General features: G+C 49.1%; 1 protein-coding gene across 1 annotated transcript in view; it reads left to right on the forward strand.

Moving 5' to 3' along the window:
* The window catches only part of CNTN4 (contactin 4), a 266,241-nt gene that overhangs the window by 85,561 nt on the left and 157,973 nt on the right, over positions 1–22,707 (forward strand). The window contains exon 3 of the mRNA XM_023533299.1: positions 11,542–11,739. Within this exon, the coding sequence (XP_023389067.1) occupies positions 11,542–11,739 (198 nt within the window). The remainder of the gene's footprint in view (positions 1–11,541; positions 11,740–22,707) is intronic.

Raw genomic sequence — 22,707 nt, forward strand, 5'->3', positions numbered from 1 at the left:
TCCCATTTCATTTTTTTGCAGGTAGCTGTCTAGTTTTCCCGACACCGTTTCTTGAGGAAGCTGTCCTTTTCTCCTTGTATATTCTTGCCTTTTTTAATATATGTGTAGGTTAATTTGGAGGCTCCCTGTTCCACTGATCTATGTGTTTGTCTTTATATCAACACCATAGTGCTTTGATTATTATCATAAACTTTTAGTGTAGTTTGCAGTCAGAGAGCATGATGCCTCTGGCTTTATTTTTCTTTCTCAAGCGCTTAGGCTATTCAGTCTTTTGTGGTTCCATACAAATTTTAGGATTATGTGTTCTAGTTCTGTGAAAAATGACATTAGAATTTTGAATAGGGATCGCATGGATTGTGTAGATTTTTTTTGAGTAGAATGAACATTTTAATGATATTAATTCTTCCCATCCATGAGCACATAATGTCTTTCCATTTATTTGTGACTTCTTCAATTTCTTTCATCAACGGCTTACAGTTTTCAGTGTATAGGTATTTCACCTCTTTGGTTAAATTTATTCCTAGGCATTTTTATTTTTGATGCAGTCCTAAATGGGATTGTTTTCTTAAATTATTTTTCTGATAGTTCATTGTTAGTATATAGACACACGACAGACTTTTGTATCCTAATTTTGTATTCGATAACTTTACTGAATTTATTTATTAGTTCTGACCATTTTTTTGGTGGAGTCTTTAGGGTTTTCTTTATATAGTATCATATCACCTGCAAAAAGTGACCATTTTACTTTTTCATTTTTGGGATGGCTTTTATTCCTTTTTTAGCCTCATTTCTATGGTTAGGACTTCCAATGCCATGTTGGATAAAAATGGCAAGAATGACATCCTTGCCCTGTTTCTGATCTCAGAGGAAGAGCTTTCAACTTTTCGCCATTGAGTGTGATATTCGTTGTGGGTTTGTCGTGTGTAACCTTTACGACGTTGAGGTGTGTTTCCTCTATACCCCGTCTCTTGAGAGTTGTTATCACAAATGTGGAATTTTGTCAAATGCATTTTCCGTATCTACTTGTATGATCATGAGATTTTTTTATTGTCATTTTGTTAATAGGACGTATCAAGGTAATAGATTTGCAGATGTTGAACCAGCATGCATCCTGGTGTGTCCCCCTTGATTGTGGCATATGATCCTTTTAATGTATCGCTGAATTTAGATCGCTAATCTTGAGTGGAGGGTTTTTGCACCCATGTTCATCACAGATATTATAATGTTCTCTTTTTCTGGTGTCCTTGTCTGGTTTTAGCATCAAGATAGTGCTAGCCTCATAAAATGAGTTTAGAAGCATTCCCTCCTCTTCAATTTTTTGGAAGAGTTTGAGCAGAAGAGGTATTAAATCTTTGCATATTTGGTAGAACTCACCTGCGATGCCATCTGATCCTGGACTTTTGGTTTTTGGAGGTTTTAACTAATGATTCGATCTTTCTAGTAATTGGTCTATTCAGATTTTCTACTTCTTCGTGTTTCAGTCTTGGAAGATTGTCTGCTTCTAGGACTTAATCCACTTCTTCGAGGTTGCCTAATGTGTTGACGTGTCATTGTTCGTAGTAGTCTCTTACGGCCCTTTGTATTTCTGTTGTTACCGGTTGTGACTTCTTCTCTTCCATTTTTGATTTTATGTATTTGAGCCTCTTCTCTGTTTTTCTTTGCGAGTCTAGCTAACAAAGTTTGTCTGTTTCGTTTATCTCTTCAGAGAACCAGCTCTTAGTTCCGTTGAATTTCTCTCTTGTCATTTGAGTGTCTATTCCATTTATTCCTACTCTGATCTTTATTATTTTCTTCTTTTACTAACTTTGGGTTTTATTTGTTCTTCTCTTTCTAGTTTCTTAGGTATAAAGTTAGATCATTTGAGATCTTTCTTGTTCCTTGAAGGAGGTTTGTTTTACTGTGATATTTCCTCTTCGAATTTTCCCATAGTTTTTCATAGGTCGAATTTCTGTTTCCTTTTGAATCAGTGACTGTTTTTCCATGATCCCTTAAGCAACCCTACTTAGCATTATGACCCTTTCTTAAAGTACCATTTTATTAGGAAGTGCAAGTCACAAAAATGGTTCAACGGAGCTCTCTACTTAAAGCCAAAACCACGTGTGCAAGCCTTGCCTTTGCACCAGAAGGTGATCACACAAAGAAATGAATCGATCCTGCCCCTCCGCCACCTCGCTGGAGTTCTGCAGAGCCGGGACTGGGGACTAGACCACGGACCTTGGTGGTGAAGGCAGTGGACGGCTGAGACTAGATAACTCGGAGTCTTGCTTTGGACGGACTGGAATTCTGGCTTGATTCTACTTAGTCCAGGAGGCAGTGGGGCCCAAGGGTGACTCATGCGGGAAGGGAGACTGGGACTCAGAGCTGCCCTTCAGAAGCACTCATCCGGCAGTGGTGTACGGGTCGGCCCAGGGCAACAGTGAGCCGAAAGTTGGCAGAATGACAAGCCATTCTTAGGCCAGTGGCAAGTAATGGTGAAAGGCACACAGAAGCAAAACAAACAAACAAACAAACACCCAGGGAATTCGCATCAACAGCAGGACTCAGGCACTGACTGGACGAGCCCTTTTCCCAGCCACCAGAACGTCACCCCTTCCTGGGAGACCTGAGATCTGGCTGACGGCGATGCACGAAGAGGGAAGAAATCTCGAGCTGAAACGGTTTGGCGTCTGGTTCTCTCCCGCCCTCCCATCGCCCGGGAAAGCGGTGTGCTTTCTAGAAGTGCGCGCTGAACTGCGGCAGGTGTCTCTTTGGCTCTATTACAGTTCTCACATTGTCCGAAGTCTTTTAAACTTGGCTGTCAAAGAGTATTTATGCTCAGGGGATCACTACTTTGCAGATGAACTCCGGCTGCTGCGTTTGAGCTCTTCGTAAAACACGGCGATACCTTGAACTTCTTTAAATGCCGACTAACAAATGACTGGAAGAAGCAAATTGAATCCCCAAGGAGGAATATTTTCATCTGCCCCTCACAGTCCACTCAAGCTGTGGCCTCAGTGGTTTGGCCGCACTGGGCAGTCTGTGGAATGCTGAACCATTCCTGGTCACAATCGTACATCGATCCAGTGTCAATTCTGTGTGGTTTCGACATCACCTCCACCTTCGTCCTGTCGAAATACTCAGAGTAGCTCGTGTTTGCAGTCTCTGATGCTGTTCTCACACTCACAAGGGTCGATTCAGCATCTTTGTCTTTGCTTCTCTGTCCCAAAGCAGAAGCTACGAGCTAACTTGCCTCCTGAGTAAGACGAGCCTGGGCATCAGCAGGGACAGGCAGAGGTGGCACACGAGGGACCGCCTGCTGGCTCCTCAGCGGGAGGCTGCTCCTCAGCTCTGCCAGTTAGGTCCCCGAGGAAATAAAGCCTGATGGATTCAGGTCTTCTAAAGCAGTGTTTCTCCAACTGTGGTCTTCAGACCAGCAGCATTGACATCCCTCGGGAACTTGTTAGAATAGCAAATTCTTGCTCTCCACCGCCGACCCTCCTGAATGACAGACACCAGGATGGGAGCCAGAGTTCTGCGTGGTCACATACCCTTCCTTCTGGTGGTCCCCAAGCTCACTGGAACTAGAGAGCACTGGTGTGGCGGACGCTGGCTGTGTCACCTGGATTCCTACCGGGGACTGATATTTGAGGGCTGTGTGCGAGTTTCAAGAAAACTCCGGTGTCTAAATGTCTATTTGACTGTCCATGTTTTTGAGGCGTGAGAAACCGTACGAGACACTCACACTTGTACCAGTCGCATTCCATGTGCATCACTTTTCAGCCTCGACTCGAGAGCCTGACGTGCTCACAAAAAAGATGCTTTCCTGCTTCAGAACATATGCCTTTTCCCCAGAGAGTATGCACATCGGCTGACTTCAGACTGGAACAGTATCTCAAACTGTTTTACTGGTACATTTCTGAGAGCAAAGGAGCGTCAGCGCCTGCCACTGGGGGCTTGGGGACGCGTCCTGGGGCATCGACCGCAAGGACACGGTTTTGTCACGGCCTTCCCATTTTCCTTTAATACTTACACGAGTTTGATCTCTCTCCCCTCACACACGCGCGCTCGGCTTCTTCTCAAAACAGCATGTGAGATGGCCTTCAAGTTCAATTCCTTCACTCCCAGAAAAAATGCCCAATTCACCCAATAAACGAGAGGCGAGAAACCAAGGAGGGGGCCCATAAAAGGGGGTGCAGTGTGAGCCACACCCAAGAGCAGCACTCTGGGGCTGCGGGCCCGACTGGAGAGTGTCCCCTTTCCCTCCGACTTCCCACGCGGTGCCACGGAGCCGCTGCCCGCAGAGGGCGGGCGGGAGGCCGAGGCAGGAGCTTCGTTTCAGATGCTCCCACAAGTCCGGGGGGGCACCCCATGTGGGGTCCTGTCCACTCCGTGCTTCGCACAGTCACCACGTCCTTTCTCCCAAATTGTTTTCGCGAAGATGGTAAAAACGTCTACTTTTGTGTGTGCCACACAGACCGGCCGGAGGTGACCGGGGAGCAGTGTGTGGAGTGTGACCGTGGACCTCTGTCTGGCGGAATCGATTCTGAAGGGGTGGTGACTGGAGGTCCCGGTGACCGCTGTGTGTCGCCCCTGCTCCACTCAGCACTGATTAACCATGAAAACAGTGTCTGGACGCTGGGCGGTCCTGCTCCCTGCTGGGGACCTGGCTGAGGACCTCTCCGGGCCAGGTCGCAGTCGGCGCCCTCTCTGATGAGCAGTCAGCGGGAGGGCCACAGCCGCCGTGATGGGCGGTAAATACCCATCTTCTCATGGACAGACGTGCTACGTCCTCGGGTCCCAGATCCCCTCGGACCCCTCCCTCCACTGCTGTTCCCCAGGGTGACGTTCAGCGGGTGACAGTTCACATAAGACTTTATGGTCACCCTTCCGTGTCAGAGTGTGATTAGAGGTGCCACCCAGAGGCTTTGCATCTCAGAAGCCAGAGGGCCATCGGCCACTCCCTTGGGACCCTTCTCTAGGACTCGTGCTTCCTGTTTAAGGTGCATAATCGCAAAGGCTGTTTAGTGCTTACGCTTCCCGCGACAGTTCTCGCTGTTTCTGGAATTACCTAGATTGTTCTCAGTGGATGACATCTATGGATGACATCTATCTCCAAGGTCAGAGAAAGACGCCGACGCCTCGAAAGTCGTTACTGACACATCTGCTGCTCGGTGCCGCGCTTGGTCTGGGCAGGCGGGTGTTCTTTTATATTCCTGCTTCTCCAGAAGTGACTGTCTAGCTGCTTGGCCCCGAAGCCAGGCTCGGTGCGTGTTACCTCAACACAGAGTCCGGGGGCCGGGCCACCGGTCTGTGCTCTCTCCCCTCGTCCAGGCAGAGCCAGCAGCTGAGCCCAGTCCCCGGCCACCTGCTCTCCGTTCCAGCTCTGAGCCCCGGCTTCTGCAGGTGGTTCAGGCTTGGTGCCTGTTTGGGAAAAAATAAACCAGTGAGTGCGTCAGCAAAGGCCTTTTGTTTGTAAATCGCTTAAAATCATCCCAGCCCCACCCCCCGTCCCACACATCTCCTTGTGTGGGGACACGTCTCAGTCTAAATTCAACCTCCCGACACTGAGCAAAAACTAGGGTAGGTGTTGATAAAACTTTCTGAAAGTTTAGGAGACACTGTGCCGTCGGAATAATCGATCAATTCCCAAACTGGGTGAAACGCGAGGACTGGGGTCCCAGTCTCCTGACTGTTAATTCTGTTATCTTTTTTCTAAACGACACGGCTTGACTCACATAGCTGCAGTGTGTGGATGGGCGAGCACCTGTGTGTGTGTGTGCATGCGTGCACGTGTGTGCACGTGTGTGTGCCCACATGTGTGCGTGTGTGCGCGTGTGCGCGCGTGTGCGCGCGCGTTCTAGTTCTCGACCCCGCCGGCATCTACCTGTGTGGGGACTAGGAAGCTACCGGGCTTTGTGAATCCCACTCACCTCATTGGTCAAAACCGAATGTCAGATTCGAAGATGTGGCAGATTCATGGAATTTCAATGCCGGAAGAGACCGAGGTGATCTAGGTCCACCGCCTCGATTCCCAGATGAGGAGAACGTCCTCCTCCAGCTCCACATTAAATTCTGAGAGGAACTTCTGGCTTCCTAATGGAACCAGCTTTTCTGAATCCTGAGGGTACCCTGTCACCCCATCTCTGCCACCCACCAAATGTGTGGCTAAGATCTGGGCGTGTAGTTTCTCTAAGACTTCAGTTTCCTGAGCTGTGAAATCGAAGGGCTGGGCTAAGGCTCCTGTCAGTTTTAAAATTTTGAGGGTTAGGAAAGGGATCTCTGAAAACGGGCATCTTTGCTGGCCCTGGGTCAGGACGCGGGAGGTAACGACGCGTAATGTGACTCTAGCGAGAATCAGACAGCCTCGGAACACGTTAAGAGCGTCCATCCAGGGGACAATGACCAGGGGAATTTGTCCAGTGAGCCCCTGAATTTGAAAATTGTCTGATGGGTGTCTTCTTTTAAAAATAATAACCAAGGCGACGATGTGGATGGGTCTTGAGATTATCATGCTAAGCGAAAGAACAGGTCAAGAACCGTGGGCTTTTACTTACACGTGGGCGTGAAACTGAATGCAGCCCACAAACACGGCGAACGGAGACGCGTGGACACAGGCAGCAGACTAGGGGTTACCAGAGGGGAGGGGGGAGGTAGGGAGGGGCAAAGGGGCTCAGATTGATGGTGGCGAAAGGAAATTTAACTCTGGGCGGAAATAATAACAATGATAATAACCAAACATCCTTTGCTGTTGGCCCAACGATTCAGACAAAGGCACCAATGAAGACAGTGACGCTTTATAGTTAATTTCCTATAGATTTGAATGCTCCAAGGCAGGAAACCATCACTTCCTTCGGCCTTAATCAGTATCATGTTATAAGTAGCCTCAGTATTTTTCATTTGGGCATGAGAAGCTTCACAATTTATGAAATATTGCATTCCAAGCATGTGTTTACTTCATTTTTACAAATTGCCGATGAGATAGGTACTGTCGCTTTCAGAGCAATTAGTGCGGGAAAACTCATCATAAGAATTCTGCCGCGTCTGAGTCCGTATAAATATTGCATAGAACTCCCCAAGGAAACCAAGCGGAGCGGGATAGGTTTGTGCTGGTTGCAGCACATGAGAATTTATTTGCTTTATACGCTGGGCTTTCTCTTTCAGAATGTTGATAGCATGTCGTGTAACCCATTGGATTAATGTTTTGCTCCGATAAAAATAGACTTTGGTTCTTAGGCGAACACTGCCTTGTCTGTGGGTGAAATAACAATACTAGCTCTCCACTTCTAAACATGGAGAGCTCTTGCCGCCTCCCGGAGGGAGCCCCGTGATGGGAGTGTGGCCACACGCACTGGGCGACGGGCTGCTCTGCCTGGTGTTGACTCCCGACCTTACCTGTGCGAGGCCTCCGAATTTCCATATTTTTTGTTTTTTAATCGCATTTATGCTATGGTGAAAACCATGACAAGCCTAAATAGACAGACAGGCTAAAATTAGAAAGATGCACCTAGTGATGGCTGTTGTTCTGTTGCGGGAACGCAATGGCTAGAGAATTTTCATTTGATGCAATTTTCATAAACTTTTTTAAATGTTTACCTTTTGACCCCCTTCACCCGTTTCTCCCACCCCACCTCTGGCAACCACCAGTCCATTCTCCCTATCTATGAGTTTGATCGATTGATTGACTTTTAGATTCCACATACAAAAAAGCATACAGTGTTTGTCTCTGTCTGACTTATCTGGCGTAATGTCCTCGAGGTCCTTCCACCCTGTGCAAACAGCAAGAGTTTATTCTTTTTGCTTACTACTAGTGTTCAATTGTATATATATATTTCCGAGTTCTCTATTGCGTTCCCCTGATCTATGTGTTTGTTTTTATACCAATACGGTACTGTTTTAATTACTGTAGCTTTGTAATGTAGTTTGAAATCAGGGCGCCTGATGCCTCTAGCGTTGTTCTTCACATCTCACATCTTTAAAATGAAGAAATAGGACAAGTGATTCTTTGGTATTTTTTAGGTTTCCCACATGTTTTGCCCGCTTTCACGTCTACATTCAATCCAGTATATTCTTTATGCTCCTTCCTCCTCGTCTTGGACAAAAAAAAAAAAAAAATAAGACATTCCAGGTAGCGATATTTGCTGTGGAAAAAAATTAATTAATTAATATTCTTTTTGGAGCTTTTCTACCCCCTTCAGGACCCAGCATTTAGCTCAACCAGCGTACCAGCCGAGATGTTTCGGCTGACCTTTGCCCTTGAGGGCTCATAGTATTTACAAAGGTCACATGCTGAGCTGGTGTTGGTTTTCATCCTTGGTGCCATCAATCCACTGGACACTCGTCTTGGCGGCTATCGTGTCTTTCTTTATCCGCGGCAGATAATGTTATCGTGTCATATTATTATTACACTGCGGAAAACTTGTTACAACTTTAATTTAATAGTTTGTTTTTTTCTGGTCTTTGTATTAATGATTTTCTCCAAAACAAAAGTAATACAGTTAATCGCCTTTGTGTTGTACTTACTGTATCTTGAAGACATTGCATTATTAGTTCAGGGTTTCCCAGCCTAGGTTTTGTGAGCTGTTAATAAATGTTCAGAAGAACGGTGGATGTTTAAAGAGGAGGGTGGGCCGACATTACAGGAGCAAATAAGTCTGCAGTGGCTTCCACACCCTCTGAGGAATCCGAAGAACATCGCCATGTTAAAAAGGTCTTGCAAGTTTTGAAAGGAGAAATTTAAAAATCTGTTAAACTTTGCTTAATCCAGCATTTCTCAAAGTCATTCGGTCATGCAACCCTTTTAAATTCGGTCATGTAACCCTTTTAAATTTGGTGCAGGGCAGAGAACTTCTATTAACGAGAAATTAATATTCGAAGGACCACGGTTTAGGAAATGTGACAGTATGAGCTTAAACCCAGAGTCGCTTAAGTCACAAAAACAGTGAAACCAAAATAACTGACTTATTTTTAAATAGATCAAAAGGCATGTTCGTTGAGTATAGTTTTTTTTCTTTTAAAATAGTTAGCATTCAGTGCTTCAGAGCGCTTCTACATACACTGGCCCTCCTGGCACACCTGCATCCCATGTGTTACCATCCCGTTTGATGGACTAGGGGGTGGAAAGTGAGAGCTTAAATGTCTTTCCTTATGTAATGCAAGTTTGAATTTTGGTGCTCTGGTCTTTTTTAAAATTTAGATTAGGAAACTAACAAGGCAGATGCCTTTTTTCTGATATTCGTGGTCTGTACACCTTTCCAATTATTAAACCAGCCCTTCTCCCACAAAATTCAGAAAGCTTTGCAGCCAGTAGCCACTAGCAACGGTTTTGAAAACCTCTTCAGGAAACAAAAAAAGATATAGTTTCATCTATTTGACCACAGCTCTCCTTGGGGAGGCGTGGGTTGGTTGATATGGTGCTGATAAATTACTAACTCCTACCTAGTGACTTTGGAGATGCTAATTTATTCTTAAAATTCTCTCTCAGAGCTCACGAGGAGACAGGCAGTGTTCTCACTGTTTCTGGGAGGGAACCGAGCTGCTCGGCGATTACTTGCTTTGCCCGAATGTCGCCAACCAGATGGGCGAGGAGGACTCTGGGCTGTGGCTTACGCTTCTTCACGGCCTGCTCCAGGGGCTCTTCCTTGCCCAGATTTTAGTTTCCTGAGGAAGCGCCTGGCTTGCTGGGGAGATCTCCCTTATTCACACCGAGTACCCTCTTGACATCAGCATGGGGTTATTTATAATGACACACACATGTGTAAACAAAATGATTAGCTATTCTCATAGAAACATAATTATATCTCTCTAAAGTAATGCGTGCGGAAATGTCAGAACCCAGCGACAGAGCGAAGACAATCAGCATGACCCCATTTGTATGAAAACAGTGGGTCATTAAGGCAGAATATCGTACCTGTGGCTCGTTTCCTGATTTGAGGTCACATACGATCGGGCCTCAATGAAGTCTTAAACCACAAAAGTGCCTTGTAGGGCAATTAGTGTCCTGTATGCAAAGCTGAGTGACCTTTCTGCTATTGTCCAAGGACACTCCATGCATTGAGGCTTTGGTTCAGGACAGCAATAAAGAGCAACATTCCAGAACTCGGCCAGCTAGTTCTGAAAGCACAGGGTCCCTTGGCATCCGGGTGCGCCCCCCTCCATCAAAATATCTTTCGAAGATAGAATGGGGTGATTTGGCCAGTCGGTGCCAGTGCCTAGGGTCTTCCTTCTCTAGCTTAGGACACATCTGGAGCTCACACTCGAAAGAGCGGGGTCACGGATGCCTGCAGCTTGGAAGTGTGGTTTCCTCAGAGCACAGTAGACCCCGCAGCAAACCGTTCGACCCCACGGCCCTTGAGTGCTTCTCCAAAACTGAAAACATGAGCTCACATGTTCATCCGCAAAACGTTCTCCTAATTCTTAAGGAAAAGTAGCACTTTCGAAGAGCGTTTTCAGGCGTGACTGCCTCTTAACACTCGCCGCATCGGCGTCCTGGACGAACAAGCGTTTGTGGAAAGGTCGTTCTTAAATTGCTAGTTTGTAGTCGCTCCCTTATGGCTGCGATCATTTTTTCAGCTAATTTTTTAAAATACAGATTTACATTTATGGGACCAGCCAACCAGTCTGTCAATGTATACCTAGCGATTAATTTGCTGCAATATGAAACCACCATCTCACTAAAATAGTGGGAAAAGTTCAGCCTCAGAAGGAAGATAGAGTAGGAATTTGCGTTGACAGTAAGAGGCATCGGGAGAAGGCTGGATTGAGACTCAGAAATTGCTCTGTCTCTAAGTAGGGCGAAGAGTTTGGATGAGTTACTTTGTTTCTGTGTGCCAAAGCTCCTCGGTTAATGGAAAACTATCAGATGTACTGGAAACCACAAAGCGCTATGCAAGTTCGTGGCACTGTCCTGTACCACGATGGTTATTATCTACAAAGGGAAATTGAAGGAAGCGATCCAAATAGCTTCCAGGCGCTTCCGGCCCTACTCCCTCAAGCTTGCAGACTCTCTGGGTCTATAATTTGAGCATTTCAGCCCAGTAAGTATTGCCTGGTGCTTGGCATAAACTTAGCAAACTCTAAATGTTTATTCTTTTGCTTGAATATGTGGGACTTCTCTTAATTGACTGTCAGTATACGCTCTAGTTCTCTAGAAATAATACCTGATTGACCAGACAGGTAAATGCTTTAAATGACAGGTCCCCAACCCCCGGGCCACGGACCAGTACCAGTCCGAATCCTATTACGAATAGTCCATAGCCTGTTAGCCACACAGGAGGTGAGCAGCGGGCCAGAGAGCAAAGTTTCATCTGTATTCGCAGCCGCTCCCCAGCGCCAGCATCGCCGCCTCAGCTCCAGCTCAGGTCATCAGGCGTTAGATGCTCACAGGAGCACCGGTCCCTGGTGCCACAAAGCTGGGGGACCACTGCTTTCGGGGACAGTGAAGACCCATGTTTATATTTAGCAGGCTGGAGAGGAACCTGTGGGCAACGGTGTGCACATCTCGCTTGACCATTTCCTTCACCGATGTGGTGGCACTCCAGTGACGTCACTCTCTTTGGCTTTCAGATCTGAGCTACGCCTGGCTCTTCAACGAGTCTCCTTCCTACCAGGATAGCCGACGCTTCGTCTCTCAGGAGACTGGGAACCTGTACATCGCCAAAGTAGAAAAGTCCGATGTCGGGAATTACACCTGTGTGGTCACCAATTCAGTGACGAACCACCAGGTCCTGGGGCCACCCACGCCGCTGATCCTGAGAAATGACGGTGAGTCTTCCAAGCCACGTGGCGAGTTCCGTCCCCTGTGACCACAGGTGCACTGCGGGAAGTCGGGATGTCATTGGCACACAGAGCTTGGTCGTCTAAATCACACTTAAGAAAAACTTCGCACTTTGTGCATTTGGTATGCGTGTTTTCTTCACTTGTGTAACAAACAAACTTGTGAATCTGTTTTGGAAAACTAATTAGAAATCTAATTGCTAATCTCAGCAGGAATGGAATGTGGGTTTGGGTGAATACAAATAACAAAGGAATCTATTTCTCGTTTCTTTTGCACTGAAATTGTGTACACAGGCAGAATGAAGTGGGAGGTCGAACCATTAGGTGATTCATCATTTCCATGTAGTTGAGTCATTCCGTGTCCAGAAAGAGGTTTTAAATTATCCGCATAACGTCTGGACTTAGCACACCGAAGGCGTAGTTCCCACCGTAGTGAAGTGCAGGGCTGTCCGGGTGAACTGCAGACGCAAATTTCGCTGCCCCACATTCTCGTGAGACCACGTCAAGAAAGCATATGGATTTCAGCTGAATGACCTGGCCGTGTGTGGTAATGGACCACGTGCTGTTTAAAGAGGACCTTAGCCCGCCTCGCCCGGCACCGCCCACGCCTCCCCCCTGCCCCCGCGTGAGTCTTTATGTTCCTTCTTCTCGACATGCTTTTCCTCCGCTTAGTCTCTTGACCAACTCAGACTGGTCATTCCAGAGTCTTCAAATATACCATCTTCTCCAAGAAGGTGTCTCCGGCTGACCCCGTCTCCCGGCTGGGCTGTGTCTTCTCCGTGACCTCCAATAAAGCCTATTCCAAGAGCCCTACTCTGTGTTGCAGCCACCCGTGTGTTTCGCTGTCTCCCCAACTATAAACTCTCCTTTTAAAAGACACACGCATTGCCTTACCGCCCTGTGTCCCCGGCCCCTAGTGTAGAACCTAATACATAGCAGATGGGCAGCAAATATCTGTTGATTAAATGAAAGCAAAGTGTTAAGCCCTTAGGTAATCGCTGACGTGATGATTTAAGCAGTCACGGTTTACGTGTTTAAGGTTGATCCTTTTCCAATCCCTGTCCCATCAAGTATACACTTGAACCTCCCATCACGAACAGGATTCCCTGGACAGGTGAGGTAGCCGTCAGCTACGAACGTCAGTAACGAGCATTCGGTAGGCGCTAACTCGTGGCTGGGTGTTCAGAATTGCACCTGGAGCATCTCCTTCAAACCCCAGCAGTGGTAGGAGGAGACTCCTGCTGTAGACCTGACAGGTGAATGAACCAGGGCTCAGACGTGGTACATTACAAGCCCCAAGGCCCCGCAGCGGGCGAAGCGGTGGCTCCCAGATGCACGCCGGGCCCCCGGCCTCACTGACCCCAGAGCCCAGCGCATCGATCCCTCACATGGCCCTTTCCATCACTCTATGTCACCGCTTTCCTGAGTGTTCGAAGAAAAACTTGGCCAATTCAAGCCTGGAACTCAGATTTTCGTCCAGATTGTCTCCTCTTTGACCTGGCACTGAAAGAACTGAGTGCCAGGTGCTGGTGGGACACTGGGCCCTGGCATGGGACATCTGCAGATACGCCCCCTGTGCGGGGGTCTGAGCATCCCCACGGCGTAGGCCGCACAGTGGGGTTTCGAGCAAATAACGTAGATTTGGATCAATCATTCATTTATTCATGCATTTAACATGTATTTATTTAGCACTTGCTGTGTGACAGTCACAACTCTGGGTACCAATGAATGAGAACGATAAAGCCCCCATCAGATGCTTGCATTCTCCCAGAGGGCACAGGCGAAAACAAACAAACACAAACAAAAACAAGAATCTGATTCTTTTAGATGGTAAGAAAATAAGCCAGTATGGTAACACAGGGTCCCAGTGGGGTGGACTGTCACCTTAACAAGGGTTGTCGTGAAAAGCCTTTCTGACGAGGGGCCGTACGAACCGAGCCCCAAACGAGAAGAAGTCAGTCCTGTGAATAGCAGAGCGAGGGGCCTTCCAGGCTGAGCCGATGTCCTGCGCAAAGTCCCCGAGGCCTGGGGCAACACGCAGCACACGGCGGAGCCCGGAGAGCGAGCGTGGTTCCAGCGTGGTGAGCGGGCCGCAGGGCGGTTTAGGCGAGGTCAGAACCGATCTCGGAGGTCACGGAGAGAAGCCTGGGTTTTATTTCGAGCGTGATGAGAAGCCCGTGGGGGATTTTATGCAAGAGAGTCGTGTGTGTGTTTAAAACCCTGCTTAGCTGCTGTGGGAAGTAGGCTTCAGAAAGTGAGAGCGGACACAGGCAGTGCGGCGGGAGACGCGGGCAGCCGGCAGGAGCGGGTGGCGGTGGACAGGCGGGACGTGGGTCGAGTCCGGAGTCATTCGCAGGCGGGCCGGGCTGAGGCGACTTGCCGACACGCTGGCAAGTCGGAGGAGAAAATAAAGGATGACACGTAGATTTCTGGCATAGCGGCTGGGTTGATGGGAATGTCATTTACCAAAATGGCTTTACCAACAGGCTTGGAAGGACACAATCCGGAGTATGATTTTTGTCATTATTTGTAAAGCTGAAGTGTGACTTCTCCCTTGGCAACAGGAGAAGTCTTCGTTTTGTGGTTCCTGGTCTCTCTCTCCATCTGAGTATTCGTCCAGTACATTTATGGGTCCCCGTCCGCTTGCTGTCCCCAGCACCAGTGACACTGTGATGTGACGCAGATCACAGATTTCCCCCGACCTCATCCCAGGGCCCAGTGCTCGCCACATGGCAAATACTAAATTCATACATCGGATTATGCCGAATTCTATTAAATAAAAGTGAAAAATCTTATCGGTTTAAAGCCTAAGGTAGGCAAGGGACCAATTCTGTCGGAAGCTATCACTGTTCTTTCTCCAGACCTAAGGGTGGAGAGACTTTTCTAAAAGATGGGCTCCCCCGGCATTTGGTACAGAGTTATTTAAAGATACAGCCCCTCTGGCCTCTGCACGTGACACAGTCACAGCAAAATGTCTGTTCGGTGGTGGGCCTCATGTCAGTGAATCGTGTGCACAACGCAATGAAATACTGACTTCAGAGCCCCAGGGCGCGGCCGACGGGGGACGTCACGGGGTTGCTGCTTCAGAGAAAGGAACAAGGTCTCAGACAGGACCCCAAGAATCACCCCGCACACGTCGAGTCGGCGGCCGCCTTGCGTTTTGCTTGGCTTTTAGGTTCATCTCACCTTGTCCCGCATCTCTTCACAGAGATGACAAATACGTGTTATCAGAGTGTTTTATCACAGAAGTAGTTGACGAAGGGTCTCGTTCTTCAGTAATTAACGCCCATTTGTTCGTAGTTTCCATGAGACTTGCCCAGTGAAAATTCGTAGTATGTCTTTCCCATTCAGGCCAGAGAACATGAAATGGTTACTCAGACTCTGTCACTAAACACAAAATAGGGTAGCTCGCTGGCTCCCGTCTGGAGGCAGGAGCAAAGGGGAATGGAGGGGACGTCCTCGTTGAAGTCCGCTCTGTGAGAAGACAGCCGACGGCGTCATCGCCCCACGACGGCTCGCGTCTGGTGGCTGTGCGGGGCGCCAGGCGCACGGCGAGTCTGGAGCTGCACGGTCGTCTCGATCGCTGCAGCCCGCTCAGGCAGCGGAGCTTCTGGCCTGGACGGGACGGGACGGGGCGCCGAGGCTGGTGTCCTCGCGGTCGTCGCCTCCAGCCCCGAAGGTCACCAGGAGTCAGGAAAAGTGCAGCGTGAACGTCGGCTTGGGTCCCGCTGGGAACCGCGTGTGCCATGTCCCCAGCCAGCGTGGCTGCAAGGCCTGGGCACGTGCGGGTCGGTCCCTTTGCCCAGCTTCGCATGCTCACCCCGGCCTCCGCCCGGATCACAGGCCGGTCCAGAGGTGAGCCGTGGGGACTCTGGAGCCTGGTTCCCGGTGGGACCCACCTGCCACGTGCCAGCTGTGTGACTTCGACGTCATTTGAACCTCATTGTGCTGCGTGTCCTCATGATTCAAATCAAGAATGGTACCCACCTCAGAGGCGTCCTTCGTGTGTTAAATGCCACATAAAGTGCTTTGAGCAGTGACAGAATAGAAGGGAGCCATCAGTGGCTTCTTCGCCTCGAATCTGCTCGGCCAATTCGTTTCGAAAACCTCACGTAGTTGGCAGGCGGTGGCGTGGTTGTTCTGTGAACACATGGACAAGGACAGAGGATGCTGGAGCACTGTGCTCCGAGGCTCCGGCGGTGCGAACTTCAGTGTGTTCAACTTCTAGCGAGACACGGTTCGAGTCTGTGTTTTCTATTTGCTTCGCTATGTTTTCTCATTTTTCTACAACGTGTAAACGTTTATTGCATTTTTACAAAAATGTTGGAAGAAGGGCTATCCACAGATTGTGGGGTGTACAAGCACTGAGCGATCACCCAGTCTGGTGTCTTTATTCTTTGGGAAAGGAGGCGACCACAGCGTCAAAGTTTTGGTCCCCGGTCACCGTGCTGTTTAAGCGCGGGTCAGATAGTCTGGCCAGACTCGAGATTCACACGTTTGCTTTGTTTCTTTTCCATTCTGATTTTTGAAGTTTTATGTTGGGAATTCTTCTAAATAACTGTATGTTACTTTGCAGCGTTCACCTCCAGGAAATACAAAATTGGGAGTTGTTAGACCGATACGAGATCCTTTTACATCAGAGTTTATATTTATTTATCTATTTCAAAATCTCCTTTGAAACTGTAATTCACCGTTAGATGGGGAAGCACAGCTGTTGCTTAGGCACCGTGAAAGAAAGACTTTACTTGACAAAGGTGCACCGTGATTACTTTTACCGCGGGCTCTAATATCATTCTTAGAGCCCGTGGATCAGCATGAGTCCATGGCTGGTTATGAATGATGAGGGGAGGGCTCTATTATTACGTGCTTCCTGCCCGGGTCTCATTGTCCCTAAATTTCCGTGAACAGAGGCAGTAGGTCACCCAGGCGGCATAACCGTGAGAGAAACCCTAGGCCGAGACGACAGTGTGAGCCGCGACCGCTGCGGAGTGGCTGGAGCTGGACAGAGCTGGAGGGACGGGGCCAGCCGGGGCGCGAGGGCGTGCCCGGCACCGGACACACGCAGCGCGCAGCGGGCGGAAGCGTCGCCGTGTGCTGCGACACCAGCGCGTCCCAACGCGCCCTCCGTCACGACTGTGCCACCCGTGCGCTGTCATCTCTCTTGGGAGCGCCCCAGGCTGGATGACACCCTCCAGGGGGCATTGACGGCCAGAATTTATGGGCCACATCATTAGCCCCGTGGTCAGCTCAGAACCCAGCTGCGAGGAGGGTCTCCTCTGGGTCGTAACCCCGGTCCACAACCTTCTATGGGTGACCTCGCCTTTAGACTGGCCGTGGGAGACGTCGGCCTGGCAATGGGTGGAGACGTGCCTGGCACGTAGACGTGATTTTGTATTACCGAAGATCGAGAGACTGTACCAAAGCACCTTATTTTACTGTCACTTCTACTTGCAACTTTTGTGCGGCTTCGTCACAGCAACTCTGTCTTGTTTTTAAGTCTCTAGCAACATCGAAGTGGAGGATCTGTGCGTGTAAAGCCAAGAAGAACGTCTAAGTGACTGAAAGATGGGAGATGTTTTGCTAAACTGGAAATCTGATTTAACAGTGTCTTATGGCTTCAGATATTTCGAAGGCGTGATACGCTGGGGTACGGACGGTCACGTTTGAATCTCTAGCACCGTGATTCTATCTCAGGTCCACGGGGACCAAAGGCCTTCGAAGGCCATTTAGCTCATCGGTTGAGGAAGCATCTGCTAAATACTTGTGTGTGGTACGCTACAAAAAAGAAGAAGAAGACATTATGTCAGACCCTGGGCACCTATAGTCAGAGAAATCCAAAGTAGTGGAGGGTCTGAGGGTCTGAAGTTTTATTCTTTATTGGAATTATTGAACTAGTTTTTTTTTTTAACACACACACACACACACACACACACACACACACACACTTACATACAGATGTGACATGAAAGTGCGTAGAGGCGTCCAGCCTGGAATAGCGACGTGGGACATTCGTTTGATCATCACACACACACACACACACTTACATACAGATGTGACATGAAAGTGCGTAGAGGCGTCCAGCCTGGAATAGCGACGTGGGACATTCGTTTGATCATGCACTTAACCGACAAATATTCGCAGAGCACCTCATGTGCCTCTGTCACCAGGAGTGCAACAGTCTGTGTTCTCCGGAATTCGGGTCTGGCTGCGCGTCCTGACTGCCGTCTGAAGTCCGAGCGGGCCGCACTGGGGACAGCGGAGGACTAAGACGGGTTCATTGAAGTGCCACTCGTGCTAAGAGCCACCGAGATGGGGTGAGGTTATGCACGCAGTCGCAGCCCGGGTGCGAGAGGAGCTGGCGCCGTCTTGGAAATCGGCCCGGACTTCAGGCAAGAGCTGGCCAACCCCAGAGGGAGGAAAGGCATTCCGGGCAACTGGTACACCGCATTGAACCCGAAGACGGGCGAGCTCCGGCCTGCAGGCCAGCCCCGCCCATCGCCTGCCTGTGTGAATGGTTTAATTTTCTTCCTCCACAGAAATGTCAGGCATTTGGGGTTAATTCCTAGATTCACTGCCATCGTTGCTGCTATTGTCAAGGGTGGCTTGTTTTTCATCACATTCTCTATAATTACTTATTGCCGATATAGAGGACCGCTATTTCTCTCGTAAGTGGCCCACCATCCAGCAGGCTCGCTGAGATTGTTCCAATAGTTTGTCTATTGATTTGACACTCCCAAACTTTGCTATATCCCTTGTTTTCTCTAAGCCAGGGGCAAGCCAGCTAGGGCTTAAGGGGCAAATACAGCCCACTACCATTTTTGTAAATAAAGTTTTATTGGAACATGGCTACGCTCATTTGTTCACATATTGTCTATGGCCGTTGCCAGCGGCAGTGGGAGGGTTCAGCCATAACAGACCGCACGGCTCAGAAAACCTAAATGAAATCTTTGCTGTCTGTCCTTTTACGGAGAAACGTTTCCCGTCCCTGACAACGCCTTAATATCTTGAAATACCTGAAGGCCGTCCGTCGAAAGATGCATTCTCGGTGGCCCCGACGACCTGGGCTAGGACCGACACATACAAGTTAGAGCGGGAGAGAGAGTGTTTGGTTCAACACAATATGAGAACGTTTTAGTGGGATGAGTGTAGAAGTACTTGCTCGCAAGAAGACAGAAGTCGGCTTCATTTCCCTTAAAAATAGATGTCCTTATAATTAACTTCCCAAACTGGAAGCTCTTGGCAGATTTCCTCAGGACTTCCCCCAAGCGCGGCTGTCCCGGCGGGCAGGGACACGTCGTCACGCTCGCTTTGCAGGACTCGGCCTCCGGAAGTAGCTCAGGTTACCTCTGCGCTTTGTTTACCGAGAAGGAGGGAGAGAGATGTGGCTTTGACTGAGGTCCGGTCGTGGGGTTTATTTTCGTGTCACGTGGTTTTCCGAGGCCAGAGTGAAGCCCCAAGTTTAAGGGGAGAATCACGCCCCGCGGCGTCCCAGCTCCTCCTCTCCGGCCCCGGCTAGCTCCAGGTGGGACCGTTCCCGCCGACACGCAGCCGGAATCACCTACTGCAGGTGGAGAGAGTGGCAGAGAGTCCTCGGCCGGTCTCCCAGACCCCACTGTCCCCTTCAACCTGGGGCAAAAAGGGTTTTCTTTTTTTAAAGGGCAAAATGTTAAACTCAGCCGAAGGAACGAATGTGTATAACGAATCTAATATTTCCAAGTAGTTTAGGTTGATGGAATACACATCATATGCCTCAAGAAAGTCAACATGGGAGCTTAAGATAACTTTGGCGATTTTCTGAGCAGAAAAGCCCACGCGGGCGTTGGTAAGGCCCCCGTGGTTTGGCTGAGCCAGCAGGGGTTCCGGTGTGGGCAGCTGCAGGCCTGTGACTCTGCAAACCCGCCTCCTGCTACAAGTTGGTGAGGCAGGCGTGGTGTGTGGCCCATTTCTCTTTCATACTCTGTAATTTGCCGCCTATTTTGTTAAATGCCGTGTTCTTACAGGCGTCAGCATCGGCCTTAACTGTTTTCCAGGCTTTGAAAAGGGGACAGACATTGCCACAAGGCCATCTGCAGAATCCAGGCTCTCGATGGTCCTATGGCGGGGGGGCCTCCGTCACTACTGCTCTTCCGGTGACTAGCCCCTAGGACATGACCGTCAGGGTTGGGTGGGACTTCTCGCTTTGGCTCAACACCTAATGGCCAGGACAGAAGCTCTTAAAGTGTATTTCCCAGCAGCATTAACCTCGTCTGGGAACTTGTGAGAACTGCAAATTCTTAGGCTCCCACTCACCTCACTAAACCGGAAACTCGAGCCCTCCAGGTGACTTAAGCTCTGACAACCCCTGGCTTAGGAAAAGCACCTAGCAATTTCTAGCCACATTGTCACCAGGAAGCCAGCCAGCCCTTTCTCTTACTCCGTGAACAGTCACTGCCTGCGTATCCCACTTAACTGTGCAACACGCCGAGAGAGTCGACTCCACGGGTCGCGAAGGTGACAGGCCTCTGCTACCCACACCGCACCTCACTGCCAGGCACAGTGCCGGCTCCCGGTTGGCGTCAGATGACTGTGCATGGAAGCAGTTTGCCGGAATGTAAGAATAGCTAAGCCCCTGACTCCCGAGGTCTCTGACGCATGGAATTTCAAGTGCTATAATTTTCACTGTTATTAGGGTGGTTCTCGTACTCCGAAAAATAGAAAACATTGACGGTGTGTTTTAATGACAGTGTGTTTTAAAGTAAAAAATTATAGGCACCGATGTCTCTATTTAGACTTGGAAGTGAGCGTTGTCTCTACAGGCAAATCGCGTATCTCATGCAGGAGAAAGGGATTGGCGTCGAGAGTGTGTAGCTGGGTGGACCTTGGCTGTATCCTCTGCACTCCTCCGCTTTCTCTTGGTTGTGTAGACACGGCCAGGCCTTGGTTCGTCCTGTATGTTTTTCTAAGGAGCAGAAGGTGCCGGAGCGAATCCATCAGCGGCCTTCCTCTTTTTGCCAATATCCTGCGGATCGCCAGAACAGCTGTAGACGAAGCGTAACAGGTGGTCAGAGAAATGACTTGAAAAATGCAGTTCTGTTTAAGCGGATTTTGTTTCATTAAAAAAAAAAAAAAAAATTAAAAGCAACGGCTTTTAAAATTTGATGTCGAAAATAAAGGCCAAACTAGTTAAAATGAAAGAAATAGTCAAATAAAAATGTAGCCTGTGCCAGATGTAAACGAATCAATTAGAACAGCTCACAGGTGTTCCGAAAATGTTCCTATACAGTCCAAGAAAATTGCTTCCTTCATATTTTTATGACTTTAGCAGATAAAGACAATCTTTATATTAATGAACATTCTTTCAACAGCAGCAAAAAACCATGCTATCTCATGTCTGATCCATCTCTGTGTCCCGAAGCCAGTGTTATGAATACAGATCTGTCTGCATTATTCCTAAGGACTGTCTCTGGCGTCTTGACAGCTACAAACGTAGACCACTATATCCCAACCCGGACGTCACTCTGTATGGCCACATAAACAACCCACAGCTCGTTGTAGAAAAGCATGATCTTCACTAAGTGAATCACACAGGAAACCGTGATGATGCTTCAAAGTGACTCCCGTGGCTGGAAGGAAGTACATGTTTGACCTAACGGCTACTATCTGTCATGGAATAAAAGCCCGCATTCCTACATCTTTTCCGCCATTCCACAAATTCCCGTTCATCTCGATTTTTTTTCCCCATGTGCCTGGTACTGAGCTAGGATGTATGAAGGTTACAGGAAAATCAGAAGTGGTTCCATTCCCCGAGGGAGCGAAACAGAAGCCATGGCCCGATTGTGAACAGCTGTAAAGATAACGGGGATGCTGCGTGAGAGGTGCCCAGTTTGTGTGCAGAACGTGTGGCGACAGTAGTTTTTCCCGAGCGCCTCTTAAGCGAACGGTCGGCGGTAGAAGCTAGAGATGCCTACGAGAAAGAGGGAGACGTTACTTTCGGTCGAGACGGAAGGCAGATTCTAAACACACGCACGAACGAGAATTGAACGTGGCGATTACCATAAAGGAAACACGTTGTTAGCAGGGAATAACAGGACTGGCCTCGCTCAGACGGGGTGATCGGAAAGCACTTCGAGAGGGCGCCACGAAGCAAGAGCGACGTCGCCCACCTGACGTCATGGGGAACACGAGGGTGAAACGCATCCTCGCACACACTCGCGTGTGGACAGACGTTCGCAGAAGCATCATTCACCGTAGCCAAAGTGGAAGCGACCTGAATGCCTGCTAAAGACACGTCCAAGTCCCAACCCCGCTACCTCAGATGTGACCTTATATGGACACAGGGCCGTTACAGATGTAATTCGTTCAGACGAGGTCAGTGGAGTAGGATCCGTCTTTAATCCAACGTGACAGATGTCCTTAAAAGAAGACAGTGGTCATGACACACAGAGAGGACGCCGTGTGACGACGACGGAGGTCAAGATTGGAGTGACACAGCCGCCAGCCAAGGGACACCAAAGGGTGCCGGCCACCACCAGAAGCCTGGAAGAGGCCAGGAATGACTCTACGCCCAGTTTCAGAGGGACAGCCCTGTGGTCACCTGCGTTGGCGACTTGCAGCCACCAGAACCGTGAGATGAATTCACTTTGCTTTAAGCCTCTCAGGGTCCCTCCGGTAGAGATTTCCCAGGAAACCGACACAGCCAGCGAATGGATATGTAGATGGAGTGCCACCACACAGGTGCATTCAGCAATAAGAAGGAGCCACTGATGCCGCCGACGGCATGGGTGAACCTCGACGGTTTAGGCCAAGCGACAGGGGCGGACGCGGCACACCGCGTAGCATGTGGCTCTGTGTATGTGCAGTGTCCGGCAAAGGCAAGTCTACAGGGACAGGCAGCAGAGCGGCAGTTTCCTGGGGCTGGGGCCAGCCTGGGGGTTAGCTGCAGACGGACGCGAGGGCTCTTCTCTGGGTGACGGGGAC

Source organism: Pteropus vampyrus, unplaced genomic scaffold (genome assembly GCF_000151845.1).
Source record: "Pteropus vampyrus isolate Shadow unplaced genomic scaffold, Pvam_2.0 Scaffold100, whole genome shotgun sequence".
Lineage (NCBI taxonomy): Eukaryota > Metazoa > Chordata > Mammalia > Chiroptera > Pteropodidae > Pteropus > Pteropus vampyrus.